Here is a 19,140-nt window from a genome sequence, read left to right as displayed (position 1 = left end):
AAATTTATGCAAATGAGAAGATGGAACAATACCGTGGCGGTGCCACCTACCAGGCAGCATTCCTGCAAGTGAAGGTCAGACCTTTTAACAAGCCTGGTAGCAATGACTGAGCATATAAACTAAAGCCAGAGTCTTCTTCAGAGTCTTCATGACTATGAATCCACTGTACTCTTTCATTGCTTCTGTTACGTAAATGGTAGACATTTTCTTTGTGCCGTTTTGGCTATGACCCTTATATTGGACAGCATGTTCAGCTGACATATCCCTTTAAATTTTGTACAATATACTACTTACTGCTGTTCTCTTGATGTAACATGTATTTTATTTACTTTCTTTTTGTATACATTGTTATACGGCAGCTTCCCACACTCAGTTATGACCCCAGAGAACATTTTTGGTTTCTATGCTTTTTATTGTTAACACTCAGTCCATTTATATCAGTTTTCTGGTGCATGTGCAATGTGGGATACGTGGTATGAAAAGGTTGGCTTCTGTTCATTTATTTAACAGCAGCCTCTGGCAAATCTCCAGGCTCATATGCATAACAAAACCTAAAGCATAAAGAGACATTTTAGGCTCTGGAGACTTAGCTAAACATGTTTGGCAATCTGTCACTGGACAGTTATCACTTTTACCGACACCCAACCGCATATTTACTTGTCTAAATAATGTCATGGCCTAGCCGCTCTCATTGTCGGCACATTTTCCCCCAGTGACACTTGTACAAGTTTCAGGACTTGCTTCATGTATCATTTATTATCATAATGACAATGGATGGCATCAGGAATTTTAGCTAAATTGTAAGATTTACATTAATATCTTGTTTAATACTAAATCTAGCATAGCACTGCGAAGAGAAAAAACAACTCAAATATCACTGCCAGCAGCCATATTTATCTATATACTAATACAAATATATACAAGGACCCTTACTGATCAACAGGTTATCCCCTATCCTGTGAATAGGGGATAACTTGTGATGGGAATATCTCACCTTGCTCAATCCAAGAGCACTTCTAAAATAACACGCAACTGTTTTATGTAATGTTGTATGAGCCGTCACCTTTGTGGGTCAGATCACGATGGAGTCCCGTAGGCTTTATGAACTGACAACTGATTTTACAATATTTAATGACTGCAATAGCTGTTAGTAAGCTTCGTGAATCCATGTCTCCAACCTGAAATGGTGGTTATACAGATAGTGTACTTTATAGTATCTTTAGCCCTGTGCTGAATGATTACTTTACCTTGGCCAGTGGTTGGGAACCTGCCTTTGATTTAGTTGTCTGGTTGATGTAGTTGATATATTTGAAGTGAATTACAACCAGCCTTGGTATTTTGTTGCAGCACTTACTGATAGTTGGCTACCCCAGCTGTACACACCAGGGGTTATTATTAGAGATGAGTGAGCATACTCGCTATGGACAATTACTTGATCGAACATTGTCCTTAGCAAGTATCTCCCCGCTCGGAAGAAAAGGTTCGGCTGCCGGCGCCGGTGAGAGTTGAGTTGCGGCAGTGAGCAGGCGGAAGCTCCTCCCCGTTCCTCCCCGCTCTCTGCCCGCCGCCAGCAGCCGAATCTTTTCTTCCGAGCGGGCAGGTACTCGATAAGGGCAATGCTCGATCGATTAATTGCCCTTAGTGAGTATACTCACTCATCTCTAGTCATTATATAATTTGGGCTTTAGTATTTATTTTAATGGCCCTTTTCTTCATTTTAGATCATTTGAAAACACGCAGTACTATTACCGTACTTGAAAATAAGGGAATGTTGTATGATACCATAATTACTGTTTAAAAATACTAAAAGACTGCAAGCGAAAAGTGTAACCAAATGGCCATAATAACCAAATATTACTCAATTTATTTCCCCAATTACAGGGTAACATATATAGTGACATGCATAGGACTCTGATCTCTAATGGACGAGAGATTGGTTTTCAGTCACCATTGAAAATGGAATATTTGCAATTCCATTACAAAATGTGTCAGTCAAAGTATAAAATGGCTGCATGGGTAAACTAGAGACAAATTACAATGTGGACAAAGTTATCCTATAAGTATGTCTACCGGCACTAGAAGGATATTACAACAATCCATCAAGCCACCAAAGAGCCAATTTGTAATGAATCCTAGTTGATGATGAATTATTTATCATGGATGTTTGTTTAATGGTCAGTTTGCTATACAGAAAAGTCAACAATGTCTTATAGTTTAAAAGGACGGACTGGCAGAACTTATGTACTCATACCATTCTGTTCAGAGTGTTCCTTATAAAATAATTAAAGGGGTAAATTGACCCAATGTTAAAGTTGTTGGCACTTTTAAGCAGCAAGATGGCTCAGTGATTAGCACTGTTGCCTTGCAGCACTGGGGTCCTAGGTTTAAAGGGGTTGTCTCGCGGCAGCAAGTGGGGTTATACACTTCTGTATGGCCATATTAATGCACTTTGTAATGTACATCATGCATTAAATATGAGCCATACAGAAGTTATTCACTTACCTGCTCCGTTGCTAGCATCCCCGTCACCATGGATCCGTCTAAATTCGCTGTCTTCTGGCGTTTTTAGACTCGCTTGCGCAGACCGGTCTTCTGCCTGGTGAATGGGGCCGCTCGTGCGGGAGAGCTGGTCCCGCGTCGTCATCGTAGCTCCGCCCCGTCACGTGTACCGATTCCAGCCGATCAGGAGGCTGGAATCGGCAATGGACCGCACAGAGCCCACGGTGCACCATGGGAGAAGACCCGCGGTGCATCGTGGGTGAAGATCCCGGTGGCCATCTTGGAGAAGGAAGAAAGAAGTCGTCGCAGAGCGGGGATTCGGGTAAGTAATATATATATATATATTTTTTTAACCCATCCCTTGGGTTTGTCTCGCGCCGAACGGGGGGCCTATTGAAAAAAAAAAAACCGTTTCGGCGTGAGACAACCCCTTTAAGTCTGATCAAGGCAATATCTGCATGAAGTTTTCTGTTCTACCAATGTTTGCTTCTGACATCCAGTATCTACATTAATGCAGTTGCCAAACACAGTGTGTTTTAATGGAGGAGGCATGATGACGTGTGATGGTGAACCAACGATCGCATGATGACGCCATCTCATGTTCGGCTGTATTAATAAGTAACATAAACACACCATTAAGACACATTTGTAGAGGCTAATTTAAAAATGGGCAATTAGTATTTTTTATATGTCAGTTGATCACACTATAAGCTTGTATCTTTCACAGCCAACATGGTTGACACAGATACCACAATGACTGGATAGGACAAGGAGACAGGATACACACCTGGGCATAGGACTAGAAGGTGTTGGGACCTATCCCTTATCTTAAATTGGCCAAACTGCCCTAACGGGTGGTGCACCTGCCTTGAAAAGGGTGATCCCACAGCAGGAACCTGAGGCTTTCCTGAAATGACCCTAGAGGGAGTAAGGAAGAGTTACAGGCACTAGGGATGGACTAAAGGGATAAACCCAGTAAACACACAGGACACACCTGACAACAGATACAAAATAGGAGCAAACCACACAAGGAGATAAGGGTACCACTTGATTCGGAACAAGAGACTGAAGAAAACACTGACCCAAAAGTAACACCTCCACACCACTACTAAACATGACCAGAAATACAGAGAAACAGGATAATATAACTGGCATCCAGCAGCTGGTCTACATATCCAAACAAAGTTACTGCTTGATGAGCTGGACTGCCCCTAACCCCAGTTGGTCAATCAATCCACTGCTGGAAGGGAGAAGTTGATTTTTCAGCATCCATAACCGAATAATACTGAGCATATGCTACCGGGCACATCACATAGACTAGGGCCGAAGTTGTGTCCGCCTGTCGGCAGTAGCCGTGCCATCACAATATCTCTAGTAACTGAAATTTAGGGCTACAGCCTCTTCACTCTGAAAATTGGTAGTGGTCCAAGCTCACGGATTACATTGATGTTATCCTTTGACACATATCATGTCGAAAGATGAATTTTAAATGGTTTGATCTTTAAATTGATGGTCAGACATGATCTTAGTATAACATTTTTCTTTGTGTAGAACTGATGATAGTTTTGAATCCAGGGTTGCCTTGGTCATAACAAGTATAGTGCTTCACAAATGATAGATGTCATGGGGCATCAATGAAGATACCCTAAATATGACCTTAATAAGGACTCGTATGATCTTACGATTAAGAGGTCGGAATAGTGTGCGTTCACTAATGGCTGCCCCTTCTTGAGTTCTCCCTGGATGGATTCAGTTTGGAGTGTTTTTTTGTAATTTTAGGACAGACTTTAAAGACAGTGGCATTCGAGTCGATTTTCATTCAAACATTTCCAGCTATTTTTAATCTTTCATTCACTGTTGTTCATTTATGTTTTCCTAGGCACGGGCAGCATCTGGTTCTACTACTCTCTGGAGTTGGAAATGCTTTTAAAGTGAGTATGACAATGCAGAACGATGCAACTATTTGTAATGATTACAGATGAAAAAACCCCTCTCAGAAGGAATCATGTTTAGTAAACAAAGGCGTGCATTGGCACTGACATCTCAACCTGGCATTATCACACTGCGAATGTCATAGGAGAGTCTGATTCATAATTGCTTATGAATTACCAGTTCCCTAAAACTGGAATCTGCCATCTCCGAATAAGCGTTGCTTGGAGGGAGGTAATTCAAAAGGACGTTAGCACCGTGCACTGCTCCTTCATGGGGTGAAACAATGATCAGCCACATTCACTTTTAACACCTCCTTCCCCCTGGCAAAAAACATGAGATGTATTCAGGTCACACATATTTATAAACTGGAAAACTCATGCAATTCATAGAACAGTCAATGTTAGGTATATACGTTTTAAATATACCAATCCCCAGAGCTAAAAGGGCAGATATAAATAGTACAACACAAAATGTGTATTCATATTATTAGGTGGATACTTTATTATCATCTCTATATTTTTACAGAAGTGATCTTAACCCCTTAGTGATGGAGCTTGATTGTTTTTTTCTATTTTCGTTCCCCCCCCTTTAAAAAAAAATCGTAACTCGTTTGTTTATCCTTTGATCTAGCTGTATGAGGGCTTGTATTTTTCAATGGTACTATTTAATGTACCATATAATGTACTGAAAAACTTTTACAAAATTCTAAGTGGAGAGAAATGGAAAAAAAACGACATTCCGCCATCTTTCTGTGGTCTTGTTTCTACGGTGCACAAACTGTAAGAAAAATGACCTGATAACTTTATTCTATGGTTCAGTATGATTACTACATATCAAACTTATACAGTTTTTTTTTTACTGTATTACTTTGATAGAGCGGACTTTTATGGAAGCAGTGATACCAAACGTGTATTTTTGTTTTATTATTTAGATTCTCTTATTGTTAATGTGACAAAAGTTGTTTTTTTAAAACTTTTATTACTTTTTAAAATAATTAGTAGGGATGAGCGAGTATACTCGCTAAAGCACTACTCGCTCGAGTAATGTGCCTTAGCCGAGTATCTCCCTGCTCATCCCTGAAGATTTGTGGGCCGCCGCAGCTGACAGGTGAGTCGCAGCGGGGAGCAGGGGAGAGCGGGCGGGAGAGAGGGAAAGAGTGATCTCCCCTCCGTTCCTCCCTGCTCTCCCCCGCAGCTCCCCACCCGCGCCGGCCCCCGAATCTTCAGGGACGAGCAGGGAGATACTCGGCTAAAGCACATTACTCGAGCGAGTAGTGCTTTAGCGAGTATACTCGCTCATCCCTAATAATTAGTAAAACTTTATTGCTCTTATTTCTACATTTTCTTTTAGTACTCCTAGGAAACCACAACATGCGATGCTTTGATCGCTCCTGCAGTGTGATGTACTGCCATAGCATTACATCATACTGCGATCTGACAGGCAGCCTATCATGCCACCCCACGGAGACGGCTTGATAGGCATACTGCTAAGACAGCCCTGGGGCCTTTCAGAAAGCCCCCGGATTTATAACACCCACAAGGCTTCCTGTGATCTCAATGTGGGGGTGCTGTACGAAACCCCCCAAACATCGTTGGGGGGATTTAAATGCCGCTGTCAGAATTAAAAGGCCGCGCAGCTTGTCGGGGCTGTTGCCCGCGGGTGTCAGCTGTAAGAAACAGCTGACACCCGAGATGTATGGAGGGAGATAGGCCCGCGATAGCCCTTGCAAGCCATAAAACAACACTATACTGCCGTCACTAAGAGGTTAAAAGGGAAAAAAAATACTTCTTTTATCATAACTTTACTGTTCCATTTGGCCACTCTCATACATACCAATTTTCACTGTGATTAGTGCGGCGTCCCGTGCACCGCGCTACCCACGGTACAATGCTGCCATTGATTTTAATGGGGCTTCTCAGACCTGCGCTCGAATGTGACATTTTTTTGTAACGCCGCGATTTTCAAGAACTGTCTGTTCTATTTTAACACGTTTCAGCACCTTTAACATACCTCATCACACATCACAATGATGGGGTATGCTAAAAAGTAATGTCAAACTTCGTGACATACGTTCAAAAACACAGCTGAAAATTGTGGTAAAATCCTGCGATTTCAAGCAGTGTTTTCTGAACGCATGTGTGAGAGTGGCCTTAGGCTGCTCTCACACAGCCAACTTTATACTGTGATTAATGCGGCATTTCAAATGCTGCGCCAACCTGCGTTAAAATGCTCCCGTTGATTTCAATGGGGCTTCACAGACCCGTGTTTTTTAACACACCTCATTACTCATTACAATCATGTGGTGCATAAAAAAACGCTGTCAAATGTTGTAACATGCGCTCGAAAATGCAGCGTGAAAATTCGCTAAAGCAACACTGTTTTGGACACAGCGTTTTGTGAACGCATTTGTGTGAGAGTGGCCTAAGTGTCTGGCGCCATGAAAACAATCATTGTCCTTGTGATGCACTCCTTATCCCTCATTGGTAACATTTGTGCATACAATGTAAATAAGTGATGCAGGAATGATGTTGTCAGGTGGTTATGTGATAGTTGTGAAGTGACAATGATGACACGTTTACTCGCTTATTGATCATATAAAGTGTAGAGATTGTGAAGTTACAATGATGACACGTTTACTCACTTGTTCATATAAGGTGTAGAGTTTGTGAAGTTACAATGATGACACGTTTACTCACTTGTTCATATAAGGTGTAGAGATTGTGAAGTTACAATGATTACATGTTTACTCACTTATTGTCCATATAAGGTGTAGAGATTGTGAATTTATAATGATGACACGTTTACTCACTTATTGGTTGTGTAAAGTCTAGAAATTAAACTGTGACAAGCAAAAGCAGAATCACTGCATAGTGGGTATTTTTAAATTGAAGATACCGTAATTTTCAAAAATGTAGGACAATTTTGTTAAGAATTGTAAACTTCCACTTTTGCCAATAATTGAATAATAATTGATAATTAAATATTATTGTCAAAGAATCATTCAGGAGTAAAATAATTGTAATATATTGTGCTTCTATATTATAGTGTTCTTTTTCTTCCTGCGTTAGATGTGCTTTACACCGTGGTCAATTTTACATTGCTGCCATCCCTCTTGGACTTAAAAAATAGATAAGGATGTCTGAACCGTTAATGTATACAAATGGCTCACCGAGAGCCTTTTAAAAGACTGCTAAGCCTAAAATTGCAGTTGTTTTAGATGAAAGAGCCAAAAGTTACATTCACAAATAGTTTCAGTATGTAGAACATTCTGAAGCTTAGCCAACGAAATCCAGCTTGATCAAACAGTTTTTGATCACATCAAATAGGACTCAAACTGTGCGATAGTTGGTCAGTTTGGTTGAAAGATATCAAACTGGGAGATAAAACTGAAGGCACGTTGCTGGGAAGACACAATTCTTTCTACAGATCAGCACTGTCACAGGACTTAAATGCAAATGAGACATGTTAGAAGATAACATCTGTGAGAATCCGTAAGCTTGGAACAGCTGATGTGATACTAGGGTAAAGGGTACTTTACACAAGGCGATTATCACCTTGATTCTGGCTGAAAACAGCAAATTTTGGTGATAATCGTCCCATGTAAATGCAGCCACCGATAGGGCACTGAGTGATAAATTACTTGTCAGAGTCCCTTGGTTTTTAGCAAAACGTAAAACCAAGCGACTATCAGCTCGTGTAAACAGTCAATGTTTGAGTGACTCCTCTCCATTATGAATGGAGGCAGGTGGGCCGAAGCGATCTCAGCCCACTCTGCCTCCAATTACTTGAATGACTATTGGCTATCAGGCGCTTATCCGACAGGCAGTTTTCCTGTGTAAAGGGACCTTTAGGTACCCAAATTTCTTCTATTAATTATGATAAGATGTCACATCATTAGTAGATGGCATTGGTTGGGGCGACCTGAGTTGGAACGTAATATTTATCGTTAGAATGAAGGTGCAAAAAAAAACATCAAACATGAACAAAGATCTTAAAATTTGTTCTAAGTGGAATTAGGCTGTTTATGGCAAGATGCATACAGCTTTCACTCTTAAACTGTGACTTTATATAATAATTAAAAATGTTAAGTAAATTATGCATGTACGTGTGATGTGGTCTAGCACTGATGACAATGTCTTCTAGCTAGATACTGTCCTGATGTCTTTTAATATCTTGTTTGATATTGCTTGTGTCACTTGATTTTTGCATTCTAATGTAAATTCACACTGAAACTGGTCCACAGAATACTTGTGCAGCGTCCAAGGAGCGGGTCCACAGCCAAGGAGATAGCAGGGTACATTGAGTCCTTGTCACAGGGGTCTACCATCTCCCCCCCTAGGGGTAGCACGGGACCCATCCAATCTACTGCTGGGGGCGTTTCACAGGGTAACCCAAGTAGCGGTTTACCTTAAAGGAGATGTCACTCGTGATGCCACTGTTCCATCCTCTGCGGTGAATCCAGTTGTTGAGAAAGAGTCCACACACTGGGATAATGTTTCAAAGCAGAATCGGGAACGGTTGGTTAAGCTCGTTTACTTGTACCAACGGGTAACAGTCCAAACAATTTATACAAGCCATCAGGACACTGGTGCAAACAAATTAGTGGTGTCACGGAGGAATCACAGGATGACAGACGAGTCCACAGTCCAAGTTATCTGTGGGGTTCTGTTCTTAGCCACTCTCCTTCTCTCTCTCTAGCTCTCTACCGCTCAACACTCACATTTAGGAAAGGGCACTCAGTGCTACATGGCAGCTACTCTCCCTCTCTCAGTCCTCTAGGTCAATAGCAGGAAGACCTGGGTGAATTGGGCCCAGGGCACACACAAGGCAATATCTCAGCCTCTTCCATCCTGGGGCTCCATACACGAGAAGGCACAGTCTCTCCCACTCAACAGAAGTTCCTTGCTTCCACTCCTAGGCTCTCTCAGACTCCCTTGGACTCACTTCTGCAGGAAAACTCCCTTACTTCTGCAGGAAGACTCCCTTAGACTAACTTGCATACACCTTGCAATCACACACACACACACACATATATATATATATATATATATATATATATATATATAAAAATAACATGGTCACATGACACACAGCAAGATACATTTTCCAGACATAACCCAGACAGTAACCCATTCAGTGCTGCAGAGGTGCAATACACCTCAAATTCATGCAACATAGAAGACACGGACAACACATATGCACAAGACAAATTAATTGTGGAGATGCCCCATTAACTCTGGGCTACTACACTTGCTGACTTTATTTTATTTTGCACTTTGGGGTCATTTGTCCAATTTTTTTATACAAAAACATTTCAATTGTGAAAACGTAAGGTCTCATTCCCACGGGCGTTTTGTGCTCAATAGTATGCATGTAATATGGAGAACTGAATCCCCATGGTCTGCATTAGGGTATTCAGACTTGCGTTTTTTATATCTATAAATTTACTTGCATGTCATATTCTTGTACTGCATTACAGACTGAAATACCTTATTGAAATCAATAAAATTGCACAAATATGCAGTGAATGCAGTTACTCGAGAAGAACGAGGCTCGCTTGAGTAACTAACTTATTCGAGCGTGCTCGCTCATCTCTAATCATGGACCGAAACTGAAACACCCTCGTGAATGAGCCCTTAGTGTCTCTTATAAAGTGTATATGAAGATATACGGACTACATTTTTATTTATATGTTGTTTTAGTGTCCTTTTACTGTGCATCACTATTGTGTTTCGCTAAGTACATGTTTATGGGCTTGCAAATTTTTAAGATGCTTGAAAAGTACCGATGAGAAATGCACTTAGTCAAAAGTAGATGTCAGATGGGTAAAAAGTGTAAACTGAGCAGTGGGTGTGAATATTTAATAGGCAACCCCTCAAAGTATGTAAAATACCCTAATTGAGAGCATTTTAAAAGGGAGAGAAGGAACTACTGTACAAATTCCTGGAGTGAGATGGTGACCATTAAGACATATATCCTTTCCTTCTTAGTTAACTCAGAAATAGTGTGCTGCATGACATATTTCTGTAGAATTGGGCTATGTGTCTAAATGGATCTAAAATATTTGCTTTGCTTAGATTTTATTTTTATTAAATCACATTTTTATACAAGTACAAAATGGAATATCAGCTTATACCCTCTCCAGAGAATTTCTGTTTTCAAAAATATCTGGTTTTAAGAGTGTTTGATGAATCTTTCATTGAATAATATCTTGCCCAAGTCAGAAGCGTGAAAAATGTCTCAGCTACCATAGGTGTAATATTAGCTGCCACCTTTGGCAGGGAAAGGTCTGGGTTTGTTTTAACCACTGGATGCAAATAAATGATTATCACAGAGTTTTGTAGGGTCCAAAGTTAACCCCCTCCTCCAAACTTCTCATTTTTCAATCTCGTAAAGTAAAAATGTTACTTAAGAATCTCCAAACATACCCATACTTTGGGGAAGTCTGTGAGTGATAAACTAATTCACTAACAGTGATAAAAAAAATCAAGCACCTAGAAGGAGTTGTCGGAATCAAATGAAACTTTCTGTATGTGATTTAATGTTGACTTTAGTGCACTGGAGCTGCGGTGCTGGTGAAAGCTGCTGCGTATACCCTAGACAGCAAGAGTAACAAGCAGAGAAGTCCTGAATCGTATAAGACCTGATATATCATTGGAGGGGAAGATGGCCGGGCTCGGGCTCAAGTATTTTGGCCATGTAATCCGAGCAGAGTCACTAGAAAAATCTATAATGCTTGGACAGATCAGTGATAGGGAGGGAGCTCGCCTTTAGGGTCGCCAAGGGTCGTGAACGATTAAACAGCTAGTAACAACAACAATAATCAGTGATTACGATATCAGAGCAAAAAGATAATTTATTGCTGAAAACTGAACACTTCTAGGGAAGCTCTAGTACCCTGTTGTACTGCCTCTAGCTTGGATACAAAATGTCATACGGGCAGGCATGGAGGCTCTAGTACCCTGTTGTACTGCCTCTAGCTTGCATACAAAATGTGATACGGATGGGCATGGAGGCTCTAGTATCCTGTTGTACCGCCTCTAGCTTGTAGACAAGATGTGATATGGATGGGCATGGAGGCTCTAGTATCCTGTTGTACTGCTTTTAGCTTGGATACAAGATGTGATACAGACTAGCATGGAGGCTCTAGTAAGATGTTGTACTGCCTTTAGCTTGGATGCAAGATGTGATACTGGCAAGACTGGAGGCTCTAGTACCCTGTTGTACTGCCTCTAGCTTGTATACGAGATGTGATACGGGTGGGCATGGAGGCTCTAGTATCCTGTTGTACCGCCTCTAGCTTGGCCACAAGATGTGATACAGGCGGGCATGGAGGCTCTAGTACCCTGTTATACTGCCTCTAGCTTGGATGCAAGATGTGATAATGGCAAGAATGGAGGCATACAGGTTCTATATGGTATCCTGTGGCACATTGGTCCTCTAGATTATGCAAACTCATAGGCTATTGAAATTGACATCCCAGATGGCCCCATACATGTTCTAGTAGTGATAAATCTAATTTTTATACCGATTGCCAGAATCACCTTATATTCTTTGTGTGGACATTTGCAGGCATCAATGTTGCCAGACGTTGGCAGCTGCTTTGGCCTGTGGGTTGAATGTCTGACTTTTGTTCAGTTTAGGGTAACATTCCATTCAGCCTAGAAACATGCACAAGGGTATTATTCCAAAACTGTTGTGCTTAGTGGCCCCTTTACTAGGCACACGTATATGCTTGCGTTTTAACACTTTAAGGCCTCATGTCCACGGGGAAAATCGGGCCCGCTACGGATTCTACATGTAGAATCTGCAGCGGGTCCCTCCTGCCCCGCGGACATGAGCGCTGAAAATACAAATAAATGAGAATAAACTTACCTCCGAACCGCTCCGTTTCTTCTCTTCGTGGCGGCGTCATCTTTTCTCGTCGCGGCCGGATCTTCATTCTTCGGCTCGGCGGATGTGCACGATGACGTCGGTGACGTGCCCCGCGCATGCGCCGGGCCGAAGCAAAATGATCCGGCCGCGGCTGAGAGAAGATGGCGCGGCGCCGAAGAGAAGAACCGGAGCGTGTAAGTAAAATATGATTTTTGTGTCCCGCGGATCCGGACGGCTTTCATAGGCTTCAATAGAAGCCCGCGGAAGCCGTCCCCGCGGGAGACCCGCATGAAAATGGAGCATGGTCCGGATTTTTTCATGCTCCATTTTTAAAAAAATCACTTTTATTGACGATCCGCGGGTATTTATCTACCCGCGGGTGGTCAATGCATCCCTATGGGGTGCGGATCCGCGCGCGGGAGAAGAGTTAAAATCCGCTGCGGATTTTAATTCTTCTTTTCCCCGTGGACATGAGCCCTAAGGACGTGGTTTAGTGTGGACCTTCAGGATGCCTATAGGGATACATGGGTGTCTGCAAGTGAAATAATGCATGTGGATTTGATTTGCAGACCTTTCGGTCCTGGAAAAAAATCGCAACATGCACCATTTCACTGTGGATCCCGCATGAATGGCTTCCATTGAAGTCAATGGAAGTTGCCTGATTCCGCAGGAAAGCAAGAGTTTAAATAAAAAAAAAACTCCACTGCGCAACTGCAATGGCACTTCTGCAGTGAAGAAAAGAGAAGACCCGCAAAAGTCCTGGACCGGTAAGTGGAAGTCCCCCAGTATCCTCGGCCATGGGCAGGGTCAGATTCCGCTGCGGGCTCCTGTATGCGGAATCCGATCCACCCGTGGACATGAGGCCTAAATCTTAATTTAGTTCATTTTTATGTGGAGAGGTATGAAAAACACATCACCTTCATTATGTAAGTTGTTATGATTTTGGTGATGCCACTTTTGCATAACAGCATGTCTTGTGTGGCAGCATCCCCATACCGTTTTTACTTTTCAGTTAATGTAGTTTGTTGGGGGAGGTTGTTTTTTGGGTACTGCTCCTTTTAAGCTGCGCTCTACAGAATTGAAAGAGTTATAAACACCAAACTCTGCTTTTTTCAGAGCTGTTATTGGGCTAATTAAGCCTCATTAGTTATTTTAACTCTTTCTTTTCCACAGCACACAGCTTAGAGGGTACCATTTGGGTTACATAGAAGTTATTAATTAACTTTTATCAATTGTTTTGAGTACAGTGATTGAAGAGACAGCAAATCTGATGTTTTTTTTCTGGATTTTTTTAAACACCAGAGGCAAGAATTATTCCAGATCCCGACAGTTACAGCGTGATGTGATCTGTATGTTTCAACTGAAACCCAATAGTCATGGCACAGATAAAGCTTGTGTGGGATGACCCACAAACTGTGATGTGCTATTTAGACATAAGTAGAGTTAAAGAGGATTTCCACCCCAAAACAAGAATATACCCAGCTGGACCGGCCATTTCCGGTTGCATTCCGACAAGAGGTCATGTGGTATTGCGGCCTCCATTATTGGTAATATCATAGAACGATGGGCTGTTGCCTCATTAAAATAATTAGGCAAGGGTCTCTTTCTATCATTGCATCGGCAGTGATAGAAAAAGGGCCATGCCTAATTATTGCAATGAGACGACAGCCCATCGCTCTCCTATGACTTCACCGACAATGAAGGCCATAGGTCTTCTTGTCGAACTGCAACCGGTAGTGTCATGTCCAAGCGTTCTGGTAGGAAATTTAAGTTGCTTGATAACCCCTTTAAAATCAGGGGCTTCATTGGTTGTCACTTTTTGATTATCTTCTCCAAAATGTCCTTTTTCTCATCTTGTATTGCTAATAACAATGTGACAATGGGTCATCAGTTGCTGGGAATCTGATTCATATATGGCAACTGCACCTGGGAAATTTTGTGAATTGGTTTGTGATTCACAAGTTTTATTAGATTGCATAGGGCAAATACAAAAAGAATAACAAGGGCACCTATTGTATGCTAAATCTGTGACTTAGGTAAATCTAATTTCCTACAATATGACCACTTTTAGGTTTTAATGAGAACTAGTGTAAAAATCTAATTTATCATTAAATATGTGGCAAATGGTTCAGTCATTGCTCAGATCAAACATGAAAATTGGAAAGACAACTCTTCTGAGGTTGACTGTGCAGCGATTAATTGCAAAGATCAGAGGAGAAGCAGGTTCAGGTTGACTAGAAGGCAATAGTAACTCAAACCATCATGGTAGTACAGAGGAACTTATCTGAACACACATTGGATAGACTGTAGTAACTAAAGGACCTGCCAGTTTCCACACTTGTCACCAAAGACCAGTGGACACTGCTACAGCATAATTGAAGTTTGTAGATAGTCTCATATAGATGATATAGTGAGAATTAGATGTAAACTACATTAAGTCATGCATGCTTCCTGCCTTGTGGCAGTGGTTGAGACAGTTGGTGGAATGATGGTGTATAGAATGTTTTCTTGGCACGTATTAGGCCTCTAAATACCATCTGTACACTGTTTAAATGCCACAACCTACATGAGTATTGCTGCTGACCATAAGCAGAACTTTATGGCTGTAGCCTGCCTGTGTTCTATTGAATAATTCCAGGAGCATAAATTGAAATGCCAGAACATAGGGCACTGGATTTCACTTCAATAGAGAACATTTCATATTATATATTCAATGGGAGAACATTGGGTAAGACTGACATGGGCAATGACCTAAGCAAATAAATGGACAGTAAACTGAACTGCAGCAACTAGTTTACGCCTGCAAGGCAAACATGGAATCCATGCAAGAGTAACAAAAATGCCCATTGTGAGAAAATGGTGTATATTGTGCACAGTTATAGGCACCAGAGTACAAGAAAGACAACAAAGCTGGGAAGGGTTCAGAGGTGGACAACTACATAACATGGAAAGGGTGAACTACAGTACTTGGATAGATTTGTCAAAATTGAGGATATTTAATTTGAAAACAATGGCTAAGTGGAGAACTAATAACTATGTACTGTATAAATATATCCAAGGTTAGAGATCTCTGTGGAGATCTATTTCGAACCAGTACTTTTACCATAACAAGGGGACATCCACTACCTCTAGAGGAAAGTTTCTACACTAAAATTAAAGGCCTTTCTGTCCTTTATAAGTCAAGTACTAGATTATTTGAGTTGGTTTGTTGATCGATTGCAATAGTTAGAATCAAAAAGGAATTTCTTTCTTCCAAAGGTGAGGGAAATCTTTTGCCTTATTTGGTGTATTGTGCCTTCCCTGGAATCAAGACTGCAGGATAATAGATTCAACTACACTGTAGATGAACTTATGCCTTTATTTCAACTTACTATACCTTCGGGATAGAAAATTTACAGCACGAGTTTGCAGCCAAGAGATCTGCAGCAACAGGTTGATGAGCTAGTGTGGGCCCACAAATAAGTGTGTGAAAATGTAGCTTGGCACTGTACTTTCAACAAACTTTTGCAAAATATAGACTTTGGGAATTGAAGAACTTGGTAATTTATCTTATTAGAAAAAAATTGTCAGAAAGTGTCGGGAATTACTTGGTTTTGGCTGAGGGATAGGGGGGTAGTTATTATTTAGGGCTATTTATTCTTGACTGATTGATTATTATGGTACTGAAGGATCAGTTATTTTGTGGTAAAATAGGTGATATGGAATGAGTAGTATTATGAGAGGAAGCAATTTAGAAGAGGATGAAGATGAGAGGGAGTTGAGAGGTAGTTTAGTGAGGAGAGGTAGCTTTTGTATGGAGAGTCTGAGTGTGTCTTTTCTAGTTCATATGATGGGGTGCTGTGTGAGTACTATTTTATGAGGGTTGTATGACTTATCTTCATTTAAGGGCTGTGATAGAATTTAAGGGTATTCTATATTGACCAATATGGCTGCAATACAGTGGTAGGTAATGATGGGAGATAGTAATGTCATGTAGAAGCAGGCTACACTCTTTCTTAACTTCATAGAGTGAATGTGGAATTTTGGTTGATCCTTGGCTGCCACACAGCTGGACTGGAGGTCAACACACAACTGATTTTCAAAAGTCATCTGAAACAACAGGTACGCTACCTTTTGGTTTGAAGCTACTCTTAAGGTTCTGCTCAGATATGCCTCATGGCTATCTTCATAATAGAAGCTGCAATGCTGTGGTGAATCCGTGGCACATGGATCACAATGTCACCCAATGGACTCCACTGACTTATAATGGAGTCCATCAGGGTTTCGTCATGGTTTCTAACACTTGCACAGTAAAAATTAAACTGCATGATGTGGTATTATTGCCATCAAATCTGATGGACTTGCCAATGGGGCTTCAGAATGGAGCCTCTAACATATTTGTGAAAAAAGAAGCTAATATTTTAGGGAATAGTCTTTTTTTTCTTGAAATCATTAATTTTATTATTAATGCTGCTGCAACATAAGGGCTCCTTTTACAGAACTGTATTGTTAGGGTATATTCCATGTGCGTTTTTTTGTGCGGAGAATACATTGTATGAATCTGCCATAGGCTCCAATGCTGCCGATCACACATATCGCACTAAATAAGCACGCAATAAACATCGTAGCATTTTGGCACCTATTACACGCCCATACACACCAAGATAGTGTATGGCAATTGCCGGCAAGCAACAAGTGCGCAATGTCATCGCGTTCTTGCTGTGTGCCGCACAACTGTCACACAGCAAACTCCGCTTATGTGCAGCTGGCCTGAGATGGGGGAGATGTATACGGCTAAGATTTATTAATAAACCCTCATTTGTTTTATGTTGTATATTTGCTTGTTTTATAGAAGTGTTGCATCATTCTTCAAATATTGCATGTTTTATATGAATATCCTTACATTGATATTCAGTGTTCTCCACTCTTCTCCCCATCCCCCATTCCCCCCCCAAAAAAATGACAAGAGACAACCCCTCGTGGCTACTAAGTTTTTGAATCTGGACATCAGGACGTGAGCAATTTCATGATCATTTTGTAATTATTTTAATTTATGTTAATGGAAATCTCCAACTAATGTAGTAAATGCAGTCGTCATAAAGAATGAAGAATCTTCCAGCATAAAAACGTAATAACAATCATTTGCAAATCATCTTATTCTCCAGTATAATTATTATTTTTTCGGAGACACTGCTTAATGTTTCTCAAAGCCAATTAAACGCAGAAGAGCTATCTTTTCTGCCTTACAGCTAAAGGTAGCAGAGTGAAATAGATATTAAGACAATGTTATTCAGCTTTGGGGCTTCTTGATACAGAACAGGCGAGTCTACAGTGGAGGATTGTCAGGGAAAAAAAAACTAATGGGGAAGGTGATATCATTGATGTGTTATATAATTTCTCAAGGTCATCATTTTAATTGCGTTGATAACATTACTCAGAGTAATTTTCATTATCGCTTCCTGTCGTTTGCGTACTGCTGGCAGTTGGCGTATTGCATATCAGCTCTTTATTCTCATTTTGTTTGCTGCCGAGGATAGTAAATTTCTCTGATCATTTATGCCACTGCCTGAAACATATATCTTGTTAATAGTGGACCATTTGTTAGAATAACGCCACAAAGTCTTCAAATCCCTTGTAAATTGGTTTCACAGATTTTCTTCAATCAAATTAATCAACAAGCCACCTGAATAGCAAACCCCAGACACGTCATATAGATTTTCTTCCATAGAGCAAGGACCTCTTTTAAGTATCTGAACTCCCCATTACTCCCCCCAGGCCACATCATGTTTTGAATAATGGAGTAATTTATTCTGCATACGATATTATAGAATATGTAATGGAGCTTGTCTCAAACTAAAGCATTCCTTTAATATATGGCAATAACGTTTCCCGTTGCCCAGAAGAATATTAATTCTTCACTTTTTGATTAGACATAAGGGTTAGGGCAAATATCTGATCAATATGCATTGCAGATGCTGACAAACATCCAACGCTTAGCATTAGTGTAGATGCGATTGTTTAGTGTTGGCAGTAAGATGAATTTAGCTCCTAGCATGCAGTCAAGCAATCAAAGACAGAAATTGGACTGGCATCTGTTTGCTAAAAAAAAAAAATGACACTAGTTGAGAGTTTCTGAAATCACTTAAAATGTCACACTGGTTAACAAAAACTACTATTGGGTTTGACTGGTGTTAAAATAACCACGGTAAGTCTTTAATATTGTAGTACAGACTTTCCTCAGAACCGCGCAACAGACATGCTCCAGGAGCTATGCTTTGAATAGTCCTACAGTTTTTACAGTTCAGTTTTGATTCCGAGCAGGGGGAATGCTACAGTTGTGGTAATGTTATTTTTCAGTAAACTAAAGATGAAATAACTTTCCAAAGAGAAACACTTTCTATTTTTTTTTCAAGATCTGAAGCCAAAAATGTGGCGCAGTTGAATATCCGGTCGAAGTAGTTCAATTGAAAAAAAATGGAATAAAAACAGCCTTAGGGTATTTGTGGATGAAACTATGAATTAAAGTCGAAAGTTAATTTTGTAATGGTCTTTTAGCATTAAAATGTCTCAAATGGGCTACATTGGTTTCTACTAGAGATGAGCGAGTATGCTCGCTAAGGCACATTACTCGAGCGAGTAGTGCCTTAGCCGAGTATCTCCCCGCTCGTCTCTAAAGATTTGGGAGCCGGCGCAGGTGACAGGTGAGTTGCGGGGGGGAGCAGGGGGGAAGGGGGAGAGAGAGATCTCCCTTCTGTTCCTCCCTGCTCTCCCCCGCCACTCACTGCCCCCCGCCGGCCCCCGAATCTTTAGAGACGAGCGGGGAGATACTCGGCTAAGGCACTACTAGCTCGAGTA

At 41.0% G+C, this 19,140-nt stretch overlaps 1 protein-coding gene across 1 annotated transcript in view; it reads left to right on the top strand.

Annotated features, from left to right (window-relative positions):
* Positions 1-19,140, top strand: part of LOC136573542 (UPF0462 protein C4orf33 homolog) — a 74,696-nt gene that overhangs the window by 34,806 nt on the left and 20,750 nt on the right. Inside the window, exon 5 of the mRNA XM_066574819.1 lies at positions 4,379-4,430. Coding sequence (XP_066430916.1) covers positions 4,379-4,430 — 52 coding nt within the window. The remainder of the gene's footprint in view (positions 1-4,378; positions 4,431-19,140) is intronic.

This window comes from Eleutherodactylus coqui, chromosome 7, assembly GCF_035609145.1.
Source record: "Eleutherodactylus coqui strain aEleCoq1 chromosome 7, aEleCoq1.hap1, whole genome shotgun sequence".
In the NCBI taxonomy this organism is placed as follows: domain Eukaryota; kingdom Metazoa; phylum Chordata; class Amphibia; order Anura; family Eleutherodactylidae; genus Eleutherodactylus; species Eleutherodactylus coqui.
Note: the sequence above shows the minus strand (reverse complement) of the source record. Positions and strands in the feature narration are given on the sequence as shown.